The 23017-nt window shown below is 44.6% G+C and overlaps 1 protein-coding gene across 2 annotated transcripts in view; it reads right to left on the bottom strand.

Annotated features, from left to right (window-relative positions):
• Positions 1-22707, bottom strand: part of efl1 (elongation factor like GTPase 1) — a 130871-nt gene extending 108164 nt beyond the window's left edge. Inside the window, exons 1-12 of one of the 2 annotated variants that reach the window (XM_079497105.1) lie at positions 22599-22707; positions 20854-20957; positions 20684-20751; positions 19679-19763; positions 18144-18277; positions 17256-17393; positions 16104-16354; positions 11554-11677; positions 8867-8946; positions 6923-7059; positions 5847-5969; positions 2825-2924 (exon numbers count right to left, since the gene is read on the bottom strand). In XM_079497105.1, the coding sequence (XP_079353231.1) occupies positions 2825-2924; positions 5847-5969; positions 6923-7059; positions 8867-8946; positions 11554-11677; positions 16104-16354; positions 17256-17393; positions 18144-18277; positions 19679-19763; positions 20684-20751; positions 20854-20944 (1331 nt within the window). In that variant the 5' untranslated portion in view covers positions 20945-20957; positions 22599-22707. Of the gene's footprint in view, positions 1-2824; positions 2925-5846; positions 5970-6922; positions 7060-8866; positions 8947-11553; positions 11678-16103; positions 16355-17255; positions 17394-18143; positions 18278-19678; positions 19764-20683; positions 20752-20853; positions 20958-22452; positions 22575-22598 lie in introns of those variants that run through there. The other variant, XM_079497106.1, reaches the window with a different exon arrangement.
• Between the last annotated feature and the right edge of the window lie 310 nt (positions 22708-23017).

Here is a 23017-nt window from a genome sequence, read left to right as displayed (position 1 = left end):
AGCTTATACAACTTTGGTGGTAGGCTGCTTGATCAAGACCAACAGATAAACGTGCAGTAATGCAGGTAGTCTATGAATACTCAAATGTCTATTACATGGGTGGCATGAGAAAACAAAACTTTATTAGGGGGAACACTAAGACGAAGGAATAAAATCAATACAAACTGTGGAATGAGAGCGTTTTGGGGAGTGCATTCTACAGTGTTGGGGCAGCAATTCCAGAACAATCTGAGCATTAGAAAACATCTGTTGCTTCAGAGGATACCAACATATTATTCAATGTGCCGTAACCGTTTCATCTGGTCAGCTGTGGGTTGGACCTACGTGGGTCCAACTCCTACTTGTAATTGACTTGGACTTGGACTAACATTAGCCCCACATGGAACCTTTCACTCCGTGACACAACCATGGTTTTATCCACGCTTCCAACCGATAGTTTTTAAATGTAAATGTCCCATCCACGGGGCAAAAGCAAATAAGTGGCTTGTTGATTCCTTTGGGTGAATGGTGGTGTGTTGTTGTTGTCAACTGTCTGACTGACGGCACTGCAGACGGTGCAAAAAGTCTCAGCAGCGCTGCTAGTCTCATGCTGCTCAGCACTGCACACGATATACGCATTTCCAATGCAAAAACTCCTCTCGTCCCGAAACCGGCCCGAATGAGATACATTTACGTCCCAAATAGATATTTTATAGGCCCCGGGACGTCGGGACGCCGTTAACAGATTAATCGCCCAGGACGAAGTTCTTTGTCCTTTCTATTAGTAACGCCCGGCGCTCAGGACGAAGTATTGTCCTAAAGACGAAGTTTATTGATACGAGAACAGATCGCCTGGCTGTATAGCCCAGGTGCGCCTGCTGGGCTCTCCTCTGTGACGCGCAAGACTGAGACGTCATCAAAAAACTCCCTCCTCTGTTTAGCTGATGAAAACGAAAATATTAAAACGTTCATAAATCGCGATCTAAATCATCCCGTCTTTTTCTGAAAAAAGATCCTGTGTTAGACGGCGCTCCGCGATCCAGTCGCTAGTCTCGATAGATTTATTCTTGTCTCCCGTTGTTGTCGATCGATTCTAAAGTGCTGTGGCTATTGTTAGCTGCTACACAACATCATGAACTTCCGGCCGGTCCGTCCGGAAAATGCGTCCGTGTTTATAAATCGACTGGGCGCATGAATGTAATGGATTAAATAGTTCCGGGCAATTAAAGTGTTAATCTCGAGCCCTGTATCTAGCGATATAATAGACTCGAGACCAAGGTAAGCTAACAAAATATTTCTCCGGTTTTCGTCCGGATTGTTTCCGGGGGGCTTCAGAGTAAAAGCGGCCATGTCTTTCCGGCACCCCAGAGCTCCTATTTTGAAGGAATCCCGGCACTGATTGTGTTAAGGATCAGATGCTTATTATTAAACTTTGAGGCGCGCAGAGCAGACAATCAGCAGCAGTGATAGTCACAGACAGGCAGGTCTCTCCTGCAGTGCACAGCTGAGCGCATCTGAGGGCTTTGTCTTCTTGGGTGGAAATTAAACATTCTCAAGGTGCTATGACTGCAATCCATGCTTCAACTTGCTCTCTAAATGATATTCTTTGCAAGCAAGCAGCCAAAATGTCACGGTAAAGCTTTTGTGTAACTTCAAAGCGGCTTTGCATTGAGAGACCCCAGGTAGGATAAACTCATCGTTTACTGTCCATATTCCCCTATAAACGGCCTGTTTTCACTGTTTCCAATTCCTCTTTATACTTTTGTATAGTATGTGCAATTTCTCTTGTTAACTATAGCTGCAGATTAGGCAAAATGTTTTGCGCTGCCTTTTCATGCACAAGGCAGCAGGTGCAATCAATCTATTAACGAGCAATTCTCTGACATTCAGCGGTGGTGCGCACTGACTGAATGAACTCATAAGTTCACAATGCATCATGCCGCCCCTCGTTGTGAGCTTTAAGATCTGCAAACTATATGAATCTCATGCGTATGTATAATGTGTAGCCTACAAAACAGGCAGAAGAGGATATTATTATATGAGAATATTAATAGGCCTATTTAAAATCATTAAAATTGTAATGATTTGTAATGAAAAAAAAGAAAAAAATCAGCTACAGGTGATTATGCCCAGTAGCCTACTGATTATGCCACAATGACACATATGCATTTTATTTTGATCCATCTCTGCCTCTGGGTGGGGTGGTGGTGACCCACTGCCCCCCCCCCCCCCCCCCCCCCCCAATCACTATTCAAAGTAGGCCTAATGCAGAGAGAGAGCATATGGAGGCGGACAGTGCCTAATGTTAATTTAAATTGAGATTTGAGATTAACTCAAATCTTTGCTTCTTGGGGGGGTCCCTGGAACAACATATTTTCAGATGGAGGTCTGAGGCCAAATGCATATCATTTTTTGACATAGAAACATGAGGTTTTTCATTTTATAGAATCTGTTCTCAGGTCTAAATGGGCTTAATAATCTAAATGTATTATGAATTGTCTGAGTGCTCTCCAACGAGATCAGGGTAAAACAGCTCTCTCTCTCTCTGAACAAAGAACATGTCTGGTCACAGCACTGGGGGCCACGGTGGGACAGGAGCACCCCCTAGTGGCTGCCCCCTATATGGGTAAAAAACACACTTGCACATAAACCCACACACACACACATAAACCCACCCCCACACACACCCACCCACCCACCCACCCACACACACACACACACACACACACACACACACACACACACACACACACACACACACACACACACACACACACACACACACACACACACACACACACACACACACACACACACACACACACACACACACACACACACACACCTCTGTTTGTTGCGAGGCAAGGCCATGGCGTCCACGGCAATCATCTTGGAAACAAATATGATAACTGGAGCGTCGTCCTCGCTGGAACACTGGAGGAACGCTGCAACGTAGAGAGAGTATTACTAGAGAGGTGATCGTGGGGCCTCTACGGCAGTGCTGTTTTTGGCAGCAAATTTTGATTTTAGTTTTAGTCAGTCTCTTGAATAGTTTCTATTTAGGTTTAGTCACATTTTAGTCACATGGAATGTTTAGTTTTTTAGTCGACTAAATATCATGAGATTTTAGTCGACTAAATCTACAGTTGATTTAGTCGAACAAAATGTGTTTAGACAGGCCTTGATGCCGTCGTAATGACGTTTTTTTTCACTTATACGGGATCTCTTGTCCACTAGTCCCTTCCTAACAGTTTTAGTCTCGTTTTTATTTGTTGACCAAAAAAAAGTATATTTAGTCATAGTTGTAGTCGAACACTGCTCTGCGGCGGTGCCCGTTGGGCACTGGCCTACTGGGAACGGCGGTGCCCGTTGGGCACTGGCCTACTGGGAACGGCGGTGCCCGTTGGGCACTGGCCTACTGGGAACGGCGGTGCCCGTTGGGCACTGGCCTACTGGGAACGGCGGTGCCCGTTGGGCACTGGCCTACTGGGAACGGCGGTGCCCGTTGGGCACTGGCCTACTGGGAACGGCGGTGCCCGTTGGGCACTGGCCTACTGGGAACGGCGGTGCCCGTTGGGCACTGGCCTACTGGGAACGGCGGTGCCCGTTGGGCACGGCGGTGCCCGTTGGGCACTGGCCTACTGGGAACGGCGGTGCCCGTTGGGCACGGCGGTGCCCGTTGGGCACTGGCCTACTGGGAACAGCAGTGCCCGTTGGGCACTGGCCTACTGGGAACGGCGGTGCCCGTTGGGCACTGGCCTACTGGGAACGGCGGTGCCCGTTGGGCACTGGCCTACTGGGAACGGCGGTGCCCGTTGGGCACTGGCCTACTGGGAACGGCGGTGCCCGTTGGGCACTGGCCTACTGGGAACGGCGGTGCCCGTTGGGCACGGCGGTGCCCGTTGGGCACTGGCCTACTGGGAACGGCGGTGCCCGTTGGGCACTGGCCTACTGGGAACGGCAGTGCCCGTTGGGCACTGGCCTACTGGGAACGGCAGTGCCCGTTGGGCACTGGCCTACTGGGAACGGCAGTGCCCGTTGGGCACTGGCCTACTGGGAACGGCGGTGCCCGTTGGGCACTGGCCTACTGGGAACGGCGGTGCCCGTTGGGCACTGGCCTACTGGGAACGGCGGTGCCCGTTGGGCACTGGCCTACTGGGAACGGCGGTGCCCGTTGGGCACTGGCCTACTGGGAACGGCAGTGCCCGTTGGGCACTGGCCTACTGGGAACGGCGGTGCCCGTTGGGCACTGGCCTACTGGGAACGGCGGTGCCCGTTGGGCACTGGCCTACTGGGAACGGCGGTGCCCGTTGGGCACTGGCCTACTGGGAACGGCGGTGCCCGTTGGGCACTGGCCTACTGGGAACGGCGGTGCCCGTTGGGCACTGGCCTACTGGGAACGGCGGTGCCCGTTGGGCACTGGCCTACTGGGAACGGCGGTGCCCGTTGGGCACTGGCCTACTGGGAACGGCGGTGCCCGTTGGGCACTGGCCTACTGGGAACGGCGGTGCCCGTTGGGCACTGGCCTACTGGGAACGGCGGTGCCCGTTGGGCACGGCGGTGCCCGTTGGGCACTGGCCTACTGGGAACGGCGGTGCCCGTTGGGCACTGGCCTACTGGGAACGGCGGTAACCGTTGGGCACTGGCCTACTGGGAACGGCGGTGCCCGTTGGGCACTGGCCTACTGGGAACGGCGGTAACCGTTGGGCACTGGCCTACTGGGAACGGCGGTGCCCGTTGGGCACTGGCCTACTGGGAACGGCGGTAACCGTTGGGCACTGGCCTACTGGGAACGGCGGTAACCGTTGGGCACTGGCCTACTGGGAACGGCGGTGCCCGTTGGGCACTGGCCTACTGGGAACGATGCAAGTTGGAAATGCATGCCCCACGCAGATATTATGTCTGTCCCTTTAATGCCCGACGTATGTGCCTCTCTGTGTCCCTTTATTATATGGAGTTATGTGTCAGCCATGCCCAAATATGGAGTGTTGTGAGGTCAGAACAGAGGCCAGCTCCATATATGGATCCAGGGCAGGGTTCTGGACAACTGTGGGTCCGACCGACTCGACACCGGGCACTGAACCCCCTGTGGTGGTGTGGAACGCGTGTGTCGAATGTGAAGTTGGCGGGGCCGAACGGTTCTATGGGTTACGTCGATTAGACTTGGAGCATTTAGTTGGATTATTACATTAATAAAAGATGACAGACAGGCGCAGGAAGGCTGTAACGCCAGACGACAGGACCTCATTGGCCGCTGCAGTTCTCGCCCTGATGAAGACCAGTTAATGGCCGACATGTTGGCTGTTTCCTTTTTGAGTGGTGTAAACCACTCCTACAACTGGCTTTTGTGTGCATAAAAAAATGACCGTGGTTGCTATGTTCAAAATAATTTCTGACGTAATTAAATCACACCCGGGTGAACTGGATGACCGTAGCAACCGTGGTCATTTTCTCTGCGCAAAAAAAGCCAGTTGTGAAATCACATCCAGGTGTGATACATACATTTATCAAAAATGATAGCTTTTTTTACTTAACATATTTTGTGTGATTTCATTACGTCAGACATTACGTCAGACCACAGCTGATCATGCTATATAAAACCTTACACCACTCAGTTCACACGGGTGTGATTTTTAATTTAATAAAGGCTTTTCTCTCTTTTTTTCCATGCCTTGATCCTGTTTGATCCGTGTGAGCACCATTTCACCATTATCACCTTTTTGTATGTATAAATTGTCACAATATTTAGCCATAGTTTTAGTCGTCATAGCTTGGTTTTTATTTAGCTCTTCTTCAGTTTTCTTTAGTTTTAGTATGCGTGCGTGCGTGCGTGCGTGCGTGCGTGCGTGCGTGCGTGCGTGCGCTACCTGTCTTCAGCTCCTGTGTCTGCTGGGGAAGTGAGTCGAACAGTCGCGCTCCGACACTCATCAGCTTCTCCACCCGTTCCTCCGCTATTTCTAGAGCGCTGGGCAGCTTCTCACACACCATCACTGAGACACAGGCTTTAAGGACTACACACAAAAATAACATCTACACACACACGCAAACAAAAAACACACACACACACACACACACACACACACACACACACACACACACACACACACACACACACACACACACACACACACACACACACACACACACACACACACACACACACACACACACACACACACACACACACACACACACACACACACACGACCCCAAAAATATTATGTAATTGGCTGCCGACCCCCATCTGAAAATATGTTGTTCCAGGGACCTCCCCAGAAGCAAAGATATGAGTTAAAAGCATTCGCTCTGAAAAAATATATATTCAAAGATTTTCGTCACATTTTCACGATTAAAAAAAAATTGCATCTACATGCTCGTAGCGTGGCACTCGTAGATCTGCTATTTTTCCAACGACTAAAGTATAACATAATGCTTAAAAACAAAATTTTAGTCATAGTAATTTGAATGAAATTTCAATTACTTTTTTTAGTCATACTGAAACGTTTTAGTCGACTAAAAGATTTTTGTTGTACAGCCGATTGTGTCACCAAAATGTTTTTTGGCGGGCCGTAATTGCTGATTTGACACTTGCTGAAATAAGCTCATACAATGTGTCGCAGTGGAGCTATTTTCAGAGTGCAACGCCCGAGGGCCCCCAAAACACAAAATCTCTTGTCTTTTAGTTCTACTGGATGTCTTCTCCAGCAATCCCTCCCCAGTAACATTTTAGCCTAGTTTTTATTTGTTGACGAAATTGAAAATAATTATATTTAGTCTTAGTCATCAATAGCTTAGTTTTTATTTAGTTTTGATGTAGTTTGTCAGTGAAAAAAGGTACTTGACGAACATTTTCTGTCATAGTTTCAGTCGACGAAATCAACACCACTAGCGTGCACACACACACACACACACACACACACACACACACACACACACAGGATACAGAGCACGGCCTCGGAGACAGGCAGCCACTGACTGCAGATGGCAGAGAGGAGGACTTTGGGGTCGGAGTGGCGAGAGTCTCGGGCCATCACCTTCACCCCTAGCGACGCCACCATCTTCTCCACCTTCTCCTTGTCCCTGGGAGGACAAACACAAGTTAGTTCCTTGCGTCTGGGAGGACCACATAGGAGTAAAACACAAGTTAGTTCCTTGTGTCTGGGAGGACTATATAGGAGTAAAACACATGCTAGTTCCTTGTGTCTGGGAGGACGACATAGGAGTAAAACACAAGTTAGTTCCTTGTGTCTGGGAGGACAACATAGGAGTAAAACACACATTAGTTCCTTGTGTCTGGGAGGACGACATAGGAGTAAAACACAAGTTAGTTCCTTGCGTCTGGGAGGACCACATAGGAGTAAAACACAAGTTAGTTCCTTGTGTCTGGGAGAACGATATAGGAGTAAAACACAAGCTAGTTCCTTGTGTCTGGGATGACGACATAGGAGTAAAACACAAGTTAGTTACACATATGTGGTCCTGGGAGGACCACATATGTGACCAGATTATCCAAAATGAGTTAATAGCACAGACAGACTCCTCACATACTCTATGTCTGACATAAATGTCAGAGCTGAAATCAACATGTAGATAAATAAATGTAGCTAGCAAGATGTAATGTTAGAGCTAGCACTGCTGAGGAAACAAACAGTCGTGGTAAAATCTGCTATTTCTACCCGATCGTTTTGAAAGGTATCACGAGTCTGTCGGCTTGTGTCGACTGTAAATCTCAAAGAAGGATGTATAAATGATGATATTTAGTGAAAAACTGTTGTGTGTACGCTTGATGTTTAGTCCTCCCAGGGCTACTAGTGTGTGTGTATGTGTATGTGTGCGTGTGCGTGTGCGTGTGTGTGTGTGTGTTCATTCTCGAGGTCGGCTGTACCTTTGACTACAGCCTGGAAGAATCCTTTCTAACCAAAGTGCTGAAGTATCAGCAGCTAGTGCAGACCATCTCACAGCTAGGCTACAGATGTAAACGTTTAGTTTTTATCTTTGGCAGCCTAGGGCATGTGCACAAGTTGGTTGTGAGGGGCTTACAAATGGCCGGCCTTTCCAAAAGGAGAGCCAAGCAGTTAGTGAGGTACTTCTCAGTTTCAGCCATTATAGGAAGCCGCTCAATTTGGAGGAGGCGTTGTTTCCTTTATCCATGATTTATGTCTGCTGCCCTGTGTCTGACATGTCAGCTGTACTGTATGTAACGATGCTGTCCGGTGTCTGACATGTTGCTGTACTGTATGTAACAATGCTGTCCGGTGTCCGACATGTTGCTGTACTGTATGTAACAATGCTGCCCTGTGTCTGACATGTTGCTGTACTGTATGTAACGATGCTGTCCTGTGTCTGACATGTTGCTGTACTGTATGTAACAATGCTGTCCTGTGTCTGACATGTTGCTGTACTGTATGTAACGATGCTGTCCGGTGTCTGACATGTTGCTGTACTGTATGTAACAATGCTGTCCTGTGTCTGACATGTTGCTGTACTGTATGTAACGATGCTGTCCGGTGTCTGACATGTTGCTGTACTGTATGTAACAATGCTGCCCTGTGTCTGACATGTTGCTGTACTGTATGTAACAATGCTGTCCTGTGTCTGACATGTTGCTGTACTGTATGTAACGATGCTGTCCTGTGTCCGACATGTTGCTGTACTGTATGTAACGATGCTGTCCTGTGTCTGACATGTTGCTGTACTGTATGTAACGATGCTGTCCTGTGTCCGACATGTTGCTGTACTGTATATAACGATGCTGTCCTGTGTCCGACATGTTGCTGTACTGCGTGCGTGCGTGCGTGCGTGCGTGCGTGCGTGCGTGCGTGCGTGTGTGCGTGCGTGCGTGCGTGCGTGCGTGCGTGTGTTTTATCAAATCATGTATATCACCCACCTCCGAGTGACAACAGCATCATACAAACTCCAAATGTTATCCAGAACTAGCTGCACAAATAGTGGTTTCTTCCCTTTGGCCTGCAAGAGAGAGAGAGAAGGGTGGGGTGAAATGAAAGGAAGGTTCAGAGGGGTGAGCACGTTTTGAGATAAATGTGGTTTCACATAATGAGCTAACCAGTGAGCTCTTTCATTCTTTTGGATGGACAGCTCAGTGGTCAGCTCTCTTCATCTCCAAAGAAAGGTTTAGGGACAGGTGAGGGTCAGAGAAAGGGTTTAGCCTCTCAGACCCATTTGAGCCACGGACCACCATTTGATGACATTTAGCCTCTCAGACCCATCTGAGCCACGGACCACCATTTCATGACATTTAGCCTCTCAGACCCATTTGAGCCACGGACCACCATTTGATGACATTTAGCCTCTCAGACCCATTTGTGCCACGGACCACCATTTGATGACATATAGGGCCCTATTATGCGTGTCTTAAGTACCAGGTCTTATTACTTAACTTAAGACCTGGAGGCGTGATCAATGCCATTTGGCTATTCTGAGTGGCCAAACAGCATTGACCACGCCTCCAGGTCTTAAGTTAAGTCATAAGACCTGGTACTTAAGACACGCAAAATAGGGCCCTTAGCCTCTCAGACCTATTTGAGCCACGGACCACCATTTGATGACATTTAGCCTCTCAGACCCATTTGAGCCACGGACCACCATTTGATGACATTTAGCCTCTCAGACCCATTTGAGCCACGGACCACCATTTGATGACATGTAGCCTCTCAGACCCATTTGAGCCACGGACCACCATTTGATGACATTTAGCCTCCAAGACCCATTTGTGCCACGGACCACCATTTGATGACATTTAGCCTCTCAGACCTATTTGAGCCACGGACCACCATTTGATGACATTTAGCCTCTCAGACCAATTTGAGCTGTTGGTACCATTAGGAGAGACAACAGGCAAATGGCCAGTCGCTGTGATTGACAGCCTAAACCTAACCCTAACCTTAACCTCAGTAAACTTAACTTGCCCGGGGCGTGGTTATAAGCACAATCCATGTAGGAATTAGTATGTACTAGCGTCCTTGACATGAAATAGTCATGAAATAGTTTGAGAACGACTGACCCCCCCCCCCCCCCCCGAAACGATGAATCGATGAATCGTTAATATTGAATTATACAACTCGATTTTCATTTTGGACACATTTACACATCCCTAAATGGTACCGCATCTTTCTGCAGCTGTCACAAAGTTTCCCAAGAGAGTTGGGTTGGAACAAATGTATATGTGATAGTAGACACCTTTATGAACACATCTGTGAAGAAAGCTAGTGGTAAGCATCTTTTTTGCAGATTTGCCACACATTTCGCAGATTTTTCCTTTGGTTGAGAACATGCTTTTGATAGAAGGCCTCTATCGTGCTGGGTCGCAGTGACATATTATCGGCTAAATGGAGTGTGTGGGCGGCCGGGGTTGTTTCATAAGGAGGCACCACTGAAGTGGCTGAAGTGCACTCCCATTAGCATCTCACAATAGCATATTATACCACGTTAGCTGGAGATCTGCATGCGTTCACTCACTGTGCTCATGAAATGGAACAGACACAGAACGGAGGCATTACATGGTGAAGGGGTTAGAAAATACTGTAGGTACTTTAACCAATTCAGGGCGGGAACTCCTTTTGGTGTTTTAAGCATTATGTTATACTTTAGCTATTGAAAAATAGCAGACAGACAGACAGACAGACAGACAGACAGACAGACAGACAGACAGACAGACAGACAGACAGACAGACAGACAGACAGACAGACAGACAGACAGACAGACAGACAGACAGACAGACAGACAGACAGACAGACAGACAGACAGACAGACAGACAGGACAGACAGGACAGACAGGACAGACAGAGGCTGTGTATCATTGTATAAAAGTAAAGCCGAGAGTAGCAGACAACCACCAGAGACTTGTTACACCATCTGCCTGCAAACGCTTCTTCTCATGGCCGAGACGTTGAAGAGAGAGATAGAGAGAGAGAATACCTGAAGGACGCAGGAGATGGACTGATTGTCCTGTAGCAGTCTGTCAGTCCGTGACAGAGCAGTAGTGGTGGAAGGTAACAAGAGTACAGTTACTCAAGTACTGCACTTAAGTACAAGTATTTCCAATGTCCAGTAATTTACTTCCAATCCACTACATCTGAGAGTCAAATATTGTACGTTTTACCGTCACTGGTGGACGGGTTTCTGAACTGCCCACAGCGCTGCGACGCGTTGTGAGCTTGTAGATCGGCTATTTTCAGCATGCAATCAAGTGTAAAATTACTTATACTGGATCTCTTGTCCACTAGTCCCTTCCTAACATTTTAGTCTAGTTTTTAGTTGTTGACGAAATTGTCAGTATATTGAGTCTTGGTTTTAGTCATCATAGCTTAGTTTTTATTTAGTTTTCGGCAGTGGAAAAAGGTAGTCAACGAACATTTTAGTATATAGTTTTAGTCGACGAAATCAACACTGATGTCCAGTAATTGTACTTCCAATCCATCTGAGAGTCAAATATTGTACGTTTACCGTCACTGGTGGACAAGGTTTCTGAACTGCCCACAGCTCTCCTACGAGACACAGACAGAGGAGGAAAGCCTCCCGGTAGAATACATACTAAGTAGGGTAGTTTCCGTTACCTGGGCTCCCTTCATGATCTTCTTGGCCTTGGCGTTGAGGTAGAAATCTCCCCACAGGGTTTTGAGGAGAACCTCCTCTCTGATGCCCATCCTCTGGCTGTAGATGCGGGCAAACTGCTGGATGCTAGGAAAAAACAACAACACACAGTATAGTAACAAAGGGAGTCTACAAACGCGCCTCAAGCCTGAAACGGCTGGTCCGGTGCATCACAGGAACAAGGACACTTAATGCAGAAGGATGAGAGGACACTGGAGCAGCACGGACATTTAGAGCCTTTTATTTAGGTGCTAGTATACGAAAAACGACCTTTTCGACCTAAAAGGTCTTCATCAGAGTCATGTTCATCGATGACTCTGATGAAGACCTTTGAGGTCGTTTTTGTATACTAGCACCTAAATAAAAGGCTCTAAATGTCTGTGCTAGTGTCCTCTCCTCCTTCTGCACACAGTATAGTATCAGATCACAGTAGCAGTGTTCATTCCACCGACTAAAACTAGGATGAAAACTCTTCGCCGAAAACTAAATAAAAACTAAGCTATGATGACTAAAACTAGGACAGACAATTCAAAATGTTGTTGAATAGAAACTATACTAACGTGTCAGGGAGGGAGAAGTGATCCAGTGGAACTAAAAGAAAAGTAATTTTATGTTTGAACAAGCCATTATTTACCATGTCATCAAAGCACCGACAAAATACATGTTAGTTGACAAAATAAATTGCAGATGTAAACTAAAACTAGACGAAAACTAAAACTTTTCACTTGACTAAAACACGACGTGACTTTGTATTCAAAAGACTATGACTAAAACTAAAATCATAATTACTAGCTGCCAGTGTAATTAAATAATGTTGTGCCAGTTTTTTGGCATCTGGTTCTTTGTGCAAAGCTCGCTGACAAAAGAGACGAGACAGCTGAACAGACAGTAGCCTCGGAAACCCAGACGTTTTATTTCCAGGAGGAAAGAAAAAACAGACAGTGGTTTCATCCGTTGATCGCTTCTGAAGTGAGCCCATCAGTGACTCAGACAAACAGAGAGTTTGTCTTCTGAAGTGAGCCCATCTCTCAGACAAACACAGAGTTTGTCAATTCTAAGTGATTAAAAGAAAAGCGTCTGTCTGGGTAAACATGATGGTGTGACGTTCCATTCATCAGTAAAGGAGTTTCTTTCTGTTAACGTTCTTTCTGTGTCTCCGCTGGGAGTGGACTTTCATGTATTTATAGCAGAGAGTTATCACCAAGGACACAGCTTACTGTCACAACCAGGCCTCTGTGTGTGTCATGTCTGCCGCCGTATGCACAACAATAACGGTACGGACACTGTTAGAAAGTAACTGGTTACTTAAAGACTTAGTGAAATGAAAAATAAGTTTTTCACACTTTCAGAGCATATCCTCGTCATATGGTCATCATATGGGCATACCTAACAATAGATGTCAAGACAATGGTACACTTTCCATTTGTGTTTCTTTTTTATATCAAAGTCCATGAAAGGAATAGAATACACTGGGACGCACACTGTGTATTTGCTCGATACACGAGTACCGTCCGGACCTTCTTCAGGCATACCTATACTATGCCTGAAGAAGGTCCGGAGGGACCGAAACGTTGCATTATTAACACTCTAGCCGCTAGCATTTATTGAAAAATTAGGATCTAATTCACGCCAGCATTTTTTCCAGTTGAGCTCTTATTTTGAAAAGCCACATTTCCAGACTTCCGGAAGTAGTATTAACCTAGTAAGTAGAACAGGTCCTGGACAGGCCTTGTTTACAATATGGATCTGTGCCCTCAAAGAAACGTTGTTTTGACCAAAAATGGCCTACGCACCTGTGCATAGGCCTGATTTCTAGGTGTGCAAAAGCTTCTTCCTACCAGTTGATATATCAATGTCCATAAAAATATATTTTTAACACCCTGAGCGCACAGGACGAAGTTCACCGTCTTTTCAATTAGTAACGCCCAGCACCCAGGACGAAGATTATTGATATCAAAACCGATCACATCGCTCCACAGGCTCCTAATACATCCACACAGAACAGTCCTATCTGATTGACAGGCCATACATCCACACAGAAAAGTCCTATCTGATTGACAGCCCATACATCCACACAGAAAAGTCTTATCTGATTGACAACCCATACATCCACACAGAAAAGTCCTACCCATACATCCACACAGAAAAGTCCTATCTGATTGACAGCCCATGTACATCCACACAGAAAAGTCCTATCTGATTGACAGCCCATACATCCACACAGAAAAGTCCTAACTGGTTGACAGGCCATACATCCAAACAGAAAAGTCCCATCTGATTGACAGCCCATACATCCAATCAGAAAAGTCCTATCTGATTGACAGCCCATACATCCAATCAGAAAGGTCCTATCTGATTGACAAGCCATACATTCAAACAGAGAAGTCCTATCTGATTGACAGCCCATACATCCACACAGAAAAGTCCTAACTGGTTGACAGGCCATACATCCAAACAGAAAAGTCCCATCTGATTGACAGCCCATACATCCACACAGAAAAGTCCTAACTGGTTGACAGGCCATACATCCAAACAGAAAAGTCCCATCTGATTGACAGCCCATACATCCAATCAGAAAAGTCCTATCTGATTGACAGCCCATACATCCAATCAGAAAGGTCCTATCTGATTGACAAGCCATACATTCAAACAGAGAAGTCCTATCTGATTGACAGCCCATACATCCAATCAGAAAGGTCCTATCTGATTGACAGCCCATACATCCAATCAGAAAAGTCCTATCTGATTGACAGCCCATACATCCAAACAGAAAAGTCCCATCTGATTGACAGCCCATACATCCAATCAGAAAAGTCCTATCTGATTGACAGCCCATACATCCAATCAGAAAGGTCCTATCTGATTGACAAGCCATACATCCAATCAGAAAGGTCCTATCTGATTGACAAGCCATACATCCAATCAGAAAGGTCCTATCTGATTGACAGCCCATACATCCAATCAGAAAAGTCTTATCTGATTGCATTGAACGTTAACCCATTTAGACCTGAGGATGCATCCGACTCAATGTACTTAGCAGACTAGTTACTAGTTACTAGTTTTGTAGACTTAGATTATAATTACAAAACATACATTAATAACTTCAGCCCTAAAATAAATTTTGTCCATTTGAAAATAGGCAACATATTCTAACATTTTATACGGGAAATTCTGCATAATGAGTACTTTATACTTAACTATAATTATAACTTTTACTTATAACGAAGTATGTCTACATTGCGGTATTGATTGATTGTTTTCCATCACTGGTAAAGGTTAACATTTGGAGTTTTTTTGTAACTTTTTTGTAGTGTGTTATATCTGGGTCTGCCTCTTGGTTCAAAAGAATCAAATCTGAGCTTATAGCTCCATCTAGTGGACAATTTCATCAACAGATACAAACTAGACTGAAATGTTAGGGAGGGACTAGTGGAGAAGAGATCCAGTAGAACTAAATGTCAGGGAGGGACTAGTGGAGAAGAGATCCAGTAGAACTAAATGTCAGGGAGGGACTAGTGGAGAAGAGATCCAGTAGAACTAAATGTTAGAGAGGGACTAGTGGAGAAGAGATCCAGTAGAACTAAATGTCATAGGGAGGGACTAGTGGAGAAGAGATCCAGTAGAACTAAATGTCAGGGAGGGACTAGTGGAGAAGAGATCCAGTAGAACTAAATGTTAGGGAGGGACTAGTGGAGAAGAGATCCAGTAGAACTAAATGTCAGGGAGGGACTAGTGGAGAAGAGATCCAGTAGAACTAAATGTTAGGGAGGGACTAGTGGAGAAGAGATCCAGTAGAACTAAATGTCAGGGAGGGACTAGTGGAGAAGAGATCCAGTAGGACTAAATGTTAGGGAGGGACTAGTGGAGAAGAGATCCAGTAGAACTAAATGTTAGGGAGGGACTAGTGGAGAAGAGATCCAGTAGAACTAAATGTCATAGGGAGGGACTAGTGGAGAAGAGATCCAGTAGAACTAAATGTCAGGGAGGGACTAGTGGAGAAGAGATCCAGTAGAACTAAATGTTAGGGAGGGACTAGTGGAGAAGAGATCCAGTAGAACTAAATGTCAGGGAGGGACTAGTGGAGAAGAGATCCAGTAGAACTAAATGTTAGGGAGGGACTAGTGGAGAAGAGATCCAGTAGAACTAAATGTCAGGGAGGGACTAGTGGAGAAGAGATCCAGTAGAACAAAATGTTAGGGAGGGACTAGTGGAGAAGAGATCCAGTAGAACTAAATGTTAGGGAGGGACTAGTGGAGAAAAGATCCAGTAGAACTAAATGTTAGGGAGGGACTAGTGGAGAAGAGATCCAGTAGAACTAAATGTTAGGGAGGGATGTTTGGTTGCGTTGTCAAAATCAACACTGGTGCGTTCAAGTTGAGATTTCAGAGTAAAATCTGCCATATCGGCTGTCCCTCTAGCGCCATTATTAGTAAAACGAAAACTTTTAAGATGACTAAAATACGACAAATAAATGAATCAAAATGTGCCACTCCTTCGTGTACAGTATGTATACCTGAACCCCCAGCCGTCCACTGCGCTGCTGAACACCACGTTTCCCTGGTCAGGAGAGAAGTAGAGGTGGGAGTCGTCCGTCTCCTCCACCCCGGAGCTCCAGTCATACACCTGCTCTGCTCCTCCTGGGAGATCCTCCTCCTCCCCTGGACGTCCTCCTCCTTCGCTCTCCTTGTCCTTCTCCTTCTCCTCCTTCTCTGCGCGCTCCTCCAGAACCTTGGACGTGTACAGTGACCCCGTCACCGCGTTCACCTGGGATAGGGAGGAGCACAATCACACAGTATACGTGGAGAACACCACACAGCATTTAATCAATTTACTCTTTGAATACTTTAATAAGGTGGGAAAAAAGAAAAATGCTTATCACTTGCTTTCTTCACAAAATGTGTTCACAAATGTGACCAGATTTGACTGAGAGCCTTACCATCGTGCAACCTCCAGCTTTTCACCACAGGAGAAAAACTTTTTTTTGTTTTATCCAAAATGAGTTAATAGCACAGGCAGACTCTTCACATACTAGTAGAGCATGTCTGAAATAAGTGTCGGAGCTGAAATCGACATGCTTAAACATAATGTTAGAGACCACATAAGTGAACCTTTCAAGCCTGTTTTTGTCAACTCGCTGTTTTTGCAAGACATTACTCTATAAGCCATATCTCCAAAACTGTTGGGTCAAACTGAACAACCAATATGTCAATTTGAAGCTAGTCCCTGCTTTCATACGACATTAAAAACAGAAAATTAAAAAATAAAGTCCATTGGCAGTCCCTCAGTCAAATGTGGCCACAAATGGTGTCTACTAATCTATTACTAATCAATTTGTTCCAACTTGTTTCCTTTGGGAAAGTTTGTGACGGATGCTGAAAGTTGGGGTACCATTAACAACCTATATCTAACGAAAAACACTCCTTGGGCTAAATTCAGTCATAGCCACTTGACCTGACCTCATCACATTTGTGATGACGGCTATGGCCGAAGGAGTGTTTTTAGTGCAAAACTAATGCTTGAAATGGATTCAGAATCATGAAAACCCCCTAGTTTGACACGTCACATGCTACTTAAATGTTGAAAATGTTGCCTTATATTGGTTGTTAATGGTAAAACGGCACGAGGTAATGCTGCAGTCAAAGACGAATAGTCAGAAGAATCCCACCAATCCCAGGATCTTCTGGAGGTGCGTGTACGCTTCCATGGCACTGAGCTTCAGCTCCAGGATCAGTCTGTCCATCTTGTTGATGACCAGAACGGGCCTGATGTTCTCCAGCCAGGCCTGACGCAGCACCGCCTGCGTCTACAACACAACAACACACACATTGGCAAGACCATTAAACAACCGACTGGGTCTACAACACAACACACACATTGACAAGACCATTAACCCATTTTGGGCGGGAACCCCTTTTGGTGTTTTAAAGCATTGTTATACTTTAGCTATTGGAAAATAGCAGATCTACAAGCTCATAGCGCGGCACTAACTTGTAGGTCTGCTATTTTTGAAAAATCATGAATATATATTATTACAGAGTGAACATTTTAACTCAAATCTTTGCTTCTGGGGAGGTCCCTGGAACAACATATTTTCCGGTGGGGGGGGATATTACATATGATTTTTGGGGTCCTTGACATGAAATATTGAGCACCACTGATACAGAAACATAAGGTTTTTCAGAAAACTGTCAAAACTGTCTAAATTTCAATGTCAGGCCTAAATGGGTTAAACAACCGCCTGGGTCTACACAACACAACTGACCGTACACATGACAAAAACCATTTACAGAAGAATATGGATCGACCGATTATGTTTTTGTTAGGGATGTCCCGACTCCCGATACACTATTTTCGTTTCCGATCCGATCCCGATACCACAATTTCTGTGTTAGCCGATCCGATACCGAATACCGATACCAGAGAATACCGATATCAGATAGTTTTCCGATACCGATGCAGTATCGGGACATCTCTAGTTTTTGTACATGGAAAGAAAATAGGGTGGTCGACGAGCATTTTTCGTGGTTTTTTAGTGGACGGAAAGGCCACAGACCTGGGGACAGACTCCCTCCACGGCGTCTACGATGACGATGGCTCCGTCACACAGTCTCACAGCCGTGGACACCTCCGAGGAGAAGTCAACGTGACCCGGAGAGTCGATCAGATTCAACAGGTAGTCTTTTTCACCTGAAGGGGGAAGGGGGGGGTGTTGTTTTTGGCGGCACATTTTGATTTTAGTTTTAGTCATAGTCTCTTGAATAGCTTTCATTTCGTTTTAGTCACCTGGAATGTTTTAGTCTTTTCTAGTTTTAGTCGACTAAATCTCATAACATTTTAGTCGACTAAATCTACAGTTGATTTAGTCGACTAAAATGTATTTTCTCGGGCCTTGATGCCGTCATAATGACTGATTTTACACAACGCGTTGTGTAATGTGATGTATGATGATGCTTCACACAAGTGTGGTTTTCCTATATATATAGACAGCTATAGAGCGTCGCAGTCCCACCTCCTACCCTGGACCAGGAAATGAAACCCAATGCATTATTCTCATAGACATTTCTTAAAGTATTTATTTAAAGACGGTTACGCCGCGGACAAAGCCAACTCGAGTCGTGACAACTCATGACAACACAAACAATATTTTGGACCAAACAAATAATTACAAAGAAGAAAAAAACGGCAGGTTACAACACTTTTTTTGTTGTTTTTCTTCTTTGTAATTATTTGTTTGGTCCAAAATATTGTTTGTGTTGTCATGAGTTGTCACGACTGCGACGCTCTATAGAGATCTTTGTCCTAACACAAACATGAAATGCCGTTGACAATGAATGGATCATACACATCATATGTGTCTGAGCAAATCGGCTATTTTTTAACAAGAACGATCGCGGCTCTTTTATTTTTATTTTTTTCCTCTTCTATTTCTATCGGCTGTCTTGACGGTTATATTCTCTCCTCCTTCACCCCAGTGTTGTTTTCGTCGACTAAAACTAAGACGAAAAATGTTTGTCGACTACCTTTTTCCACTGATGAAAACTAAATGGAAACTAAATGAAAACTAAGCTATGATGACTAAAACTAAGACTAAATATACTGACAATTTCGTCAACAGATAAAAACTAGACTAAAATGTTAGGAAGGGACTAGTGGACAAGAGATCCAGTATAAGTCATTTTACAATTAGTTGCATGCTGAAAATAGTAGATCTACAAGCCCACAACGCGACACGTTGTGAGCTTGTAGATCGGCTATTTTCAGCAAGTGTAAAATCAGCCATTACGATGGCATCAAAGCCCACCAAAACACATTTCAGTCGACTAAATCAACTGCAGATTCAGTCGACTAAAATCTTATATTTAGTCGACTAAAACACTAAAACACTCCAGGTGACTAAAATGTGAATAAAACTAAATGAAAACTATTCAAGAGACTATGACTAAAACTAACATCAAAATGTGCTGTCAAAAACAACACTGCACTGTTGCGTCTCTGTGTAAAAGCTGAATAAAAAGTGAGAAGGCAACGGGACTTTGCCGTTTTCTCTGGAGACCGCTGCGTTGTGGGGAAAAGTGGCCAAAGTCTTACCAACTGCGTAGTGCAGAGAGATGGCACTGGACTTCATAGTGATTCCACGGATCTGTTCGTCCTTCCTGCTGTCCAGATATCGCAGCTGGAATAGAAGAAATTACAAATAAAAACATATGTTCATCCTTTTGTCCAGATATAGCAGCTGCAACAGAAGACATTGCAAATAAAAAACACAGGTACTATTAGTCATGACAGCACATTTTGAATAGTTTTTCACATAATAGTCTTTTGAATTAAATCTAATTTAGTTTTTTTGTCATATTTTAGTCATCTGAAATGTTTTAGTCTAGGTTTAGTCGACTATATATCATAAGATTTTAGTCGACTAGTTGAATTTGTCGACACAAATGCATTTTGTTGGGCCTTTGTTGGTGATTTTACACTTGGTTGCATGCTGAAAATAGTCAATCTACAAGTTGTGAACAACAATAAACTAAACAGCTTTTAGTTCTACTAGATCTCTTCTCCACTGGTCCCTCCCAATAACATAATAGTCTGTTTCTTATTTGTTGTCGAAATTGTCAATATATTTAGTCTTAGTTTTAGTCATCAAAGCTTATTTTGTTTCCATTTTGTTTTCGTCATTGATAAAGGGTATAGTCGACGGACATTTTAGTCATCGTTTCAGCTGACGAAATCAAATGGTAAATGGTGCATTTTTATTAGCGCCTTTATCCAAGGCACTTTACATAGATTGTGCATTACATTCACACATAGTCATACACCTTTACAGTCACAGATTGTGCATTATATTCACCCATTCGCACACCGATGGCGGAGGAAACCATGCAAGGGGTTCAGTGTCTTGCTCAAGGACACTTCGACAGTAACTCTGGGGTAGCCGGCGGCCCACAGGGATCGAACTGGGAACGTTCCAGTTGCCATGCAGCCGCTCTACCCCTGAGCCACTGCCGCCCCAAATGAATCAATCAACCCTATAAAAGGTGCAATATGTAGGTTAGAAATAGAATACCTTTGGTGGACACACACACACACACATACCTTTCCAGCCAGGCGACTTGAAATGATACCATTGCTTGCCACTAAGCAGTCAGCCAGTGTAGTTTTGCCTGTAAATATTGAAAACCACAGCACGGACATTGATAATGTTTATATGAGAAAAGTCAGTGCCATAATGTAAAGGTGATGTAACATGATCACCAACAACTCACCATGGTCGACATGAGCCAGGATACAGAGGTTCCTGATGTTGGCAGGGTTTTTCTGGAGTGCAATGATCTTGTTTAAGCTTGTGTGCCCCATGCTCGTAATTTACCTGGAAAGAACGAAGTACACATCACTTATAGCTAGTAGGGCCCCCATGCTCGTAATTTACTGTAGTCATATTAGCTTCCTTAAGTTCCTTTGTTATTTACGAACATCTTTCGTCGTAGTTTTATAGTCGACAAACTCAACAGTATCGCTCCTATGCCACCAAAATGTGGAACGCCCTACCAACAGTCATTAAGACATGCGAATCCCTTGACTCCTTCAAAACCGCTCTCAAAGGGCACCTACGGACGGCTGCAATTCGAAACTGGCCGCCGTAAAACCTGAATCCTTTCCCCTCACTGTATGTTTTTTTCCGTTTTTACCTCCTCTATGAGTTCCTGTTTTTGACTAAATAGAAGAGTATATTTGTACGTATCTATGATGAATTGAACATGGTGGGCCCTATTGTAAACAAGTGTAATACTTTATGGTGTCGTGACTGTCATCCACAGTTAACAGTTTTGTATTGAGTTGTGCTTGACATGTACTGTAATTCTCCAATCTGTTAATAAATTCATCAATCAATCAATCAAAAAAGGACTCAGCAGTGTCATGTGAACCATGGCTATAATTAATAACTTGTCCACAGAAGTGTGTCTAGATCTAGAATGAACAATGAATACACTTTCTAACCACCTGCCCCAGTGGCGTGCACAGATAGACACTAGGGGGTGCTAGAGCACCACGGGCCCTTGCCCTCTGGACAAAAAGTACAGTGTACAGTATGTGGACCATGGTGACATTGATCAATTCTTGATTTTTTTTTAAAAAGCTTCTAATATATTATTTATGCCCCAAAATCTATAATTCTCACACTATAAAGGCAACCGGCCGGTTCCACGCGCTGCACAAGGTGCCCTTTTTCACTTAAGCACCTGCCCCTCTAAATGTCTGTGCATGCCACTGTCCTGCCCACTGTACCAAAACATACACATACTTCCCACAGAAAACTCCCATAGCTATTGGGAGAAATACAACAATGTGCAAGCAGCAAGACTTGTGAAGAGTTGTGACAAAAGGTTTATACTAGCCAATGGTATACAACCACCCTAAGGACTACCATCTGTACCAAGTAGACCTACTGCACATGTAAACAGAGCTGCTACCTTAGTTTAAACACGTCTTAAATCTGAGGTCTAGTCTTGAGAAAAATGCTGTTATTTGTCACAAAGTGGTGGTATTTGTTTAAAAAAAGTTGTATAACCTTTTATAACAGGTATATATAAGCAGCTAGATGTGACATAGCTGTTTACACAATGCTGTACCCCCTCCAAGTCCAACTGTACATACTTTCCCCATTTTCAACTGTATTTATTACATGTTTGACTCTTGCTTTGGCAATGTGAACGCTTAATGTGTCGGATACCCTAGCCCTGGTCCAGTGCTTACAGCGAGTCTCTCTCTGACGCACTGGACCAGGGCTACGGATACCCCAGTGTTGTGAACTCATGCTTTCTCATGCCAATAAAGTATAAGCTCCTTTGAATTGAATTCTTTACCCCACGCCACACGAAGGAGGATTCTGTCACGTCACTCCGTGACTGTTTATCGTGTAAAACACGACAAAACAGCGTTATAATTTAGAACAGAACAGAACAGAACACATGATGTGAACAGTAACAGTATCTCTCTAATATCGACTCACGTTGTGTTGTCCCCGGAAGAAATCGGCGCGTGCGTGCCGTCACGTGCCGCTTCACGTTGACGTTCGCCACGCCCACTGGCTGGTACGTAAGAAGAACGTCACATAGCAACGGAGGACGCTCCTTGGTGGTTGTCAATTAGGTTGCCAGATCAGATCAGATGCATGCAATCATGGAATATCGCAATTAATCTTTGAGCTGTTATCATGCCTGTCACGTTGTGTGGTCACTCCAATTAGTCGCGCCAGTGGAATTAGACACATTGAAGGTGAGGATTTTCTTTGACTTGTCCCTTAAGAGAAAGTCTGAACCCTAGGTTGAATATATTTGTAGTAGCTATATGTTCATCATTTAAATTAATTTTGTTATGTTTGACTAATGTAATATGATTGATATATATTTGATTACAAATGTGTGTGAT

The sequence above is a fragment of the Electrona antarctica genome (genome assembly GCF_951216825.1).
Source record: "Electrona antarctica genome assembly, chromosome: 3".
Lineage (NCBI taxonomy): Eukaryota > Metazoa > Chordata > Actinopteri > Myctophiformes > Myctophidae > Electrona > Electrona antarctica.
This window is presented reverse-complemented; position numbering and strand designations above follow the sequence as displayed.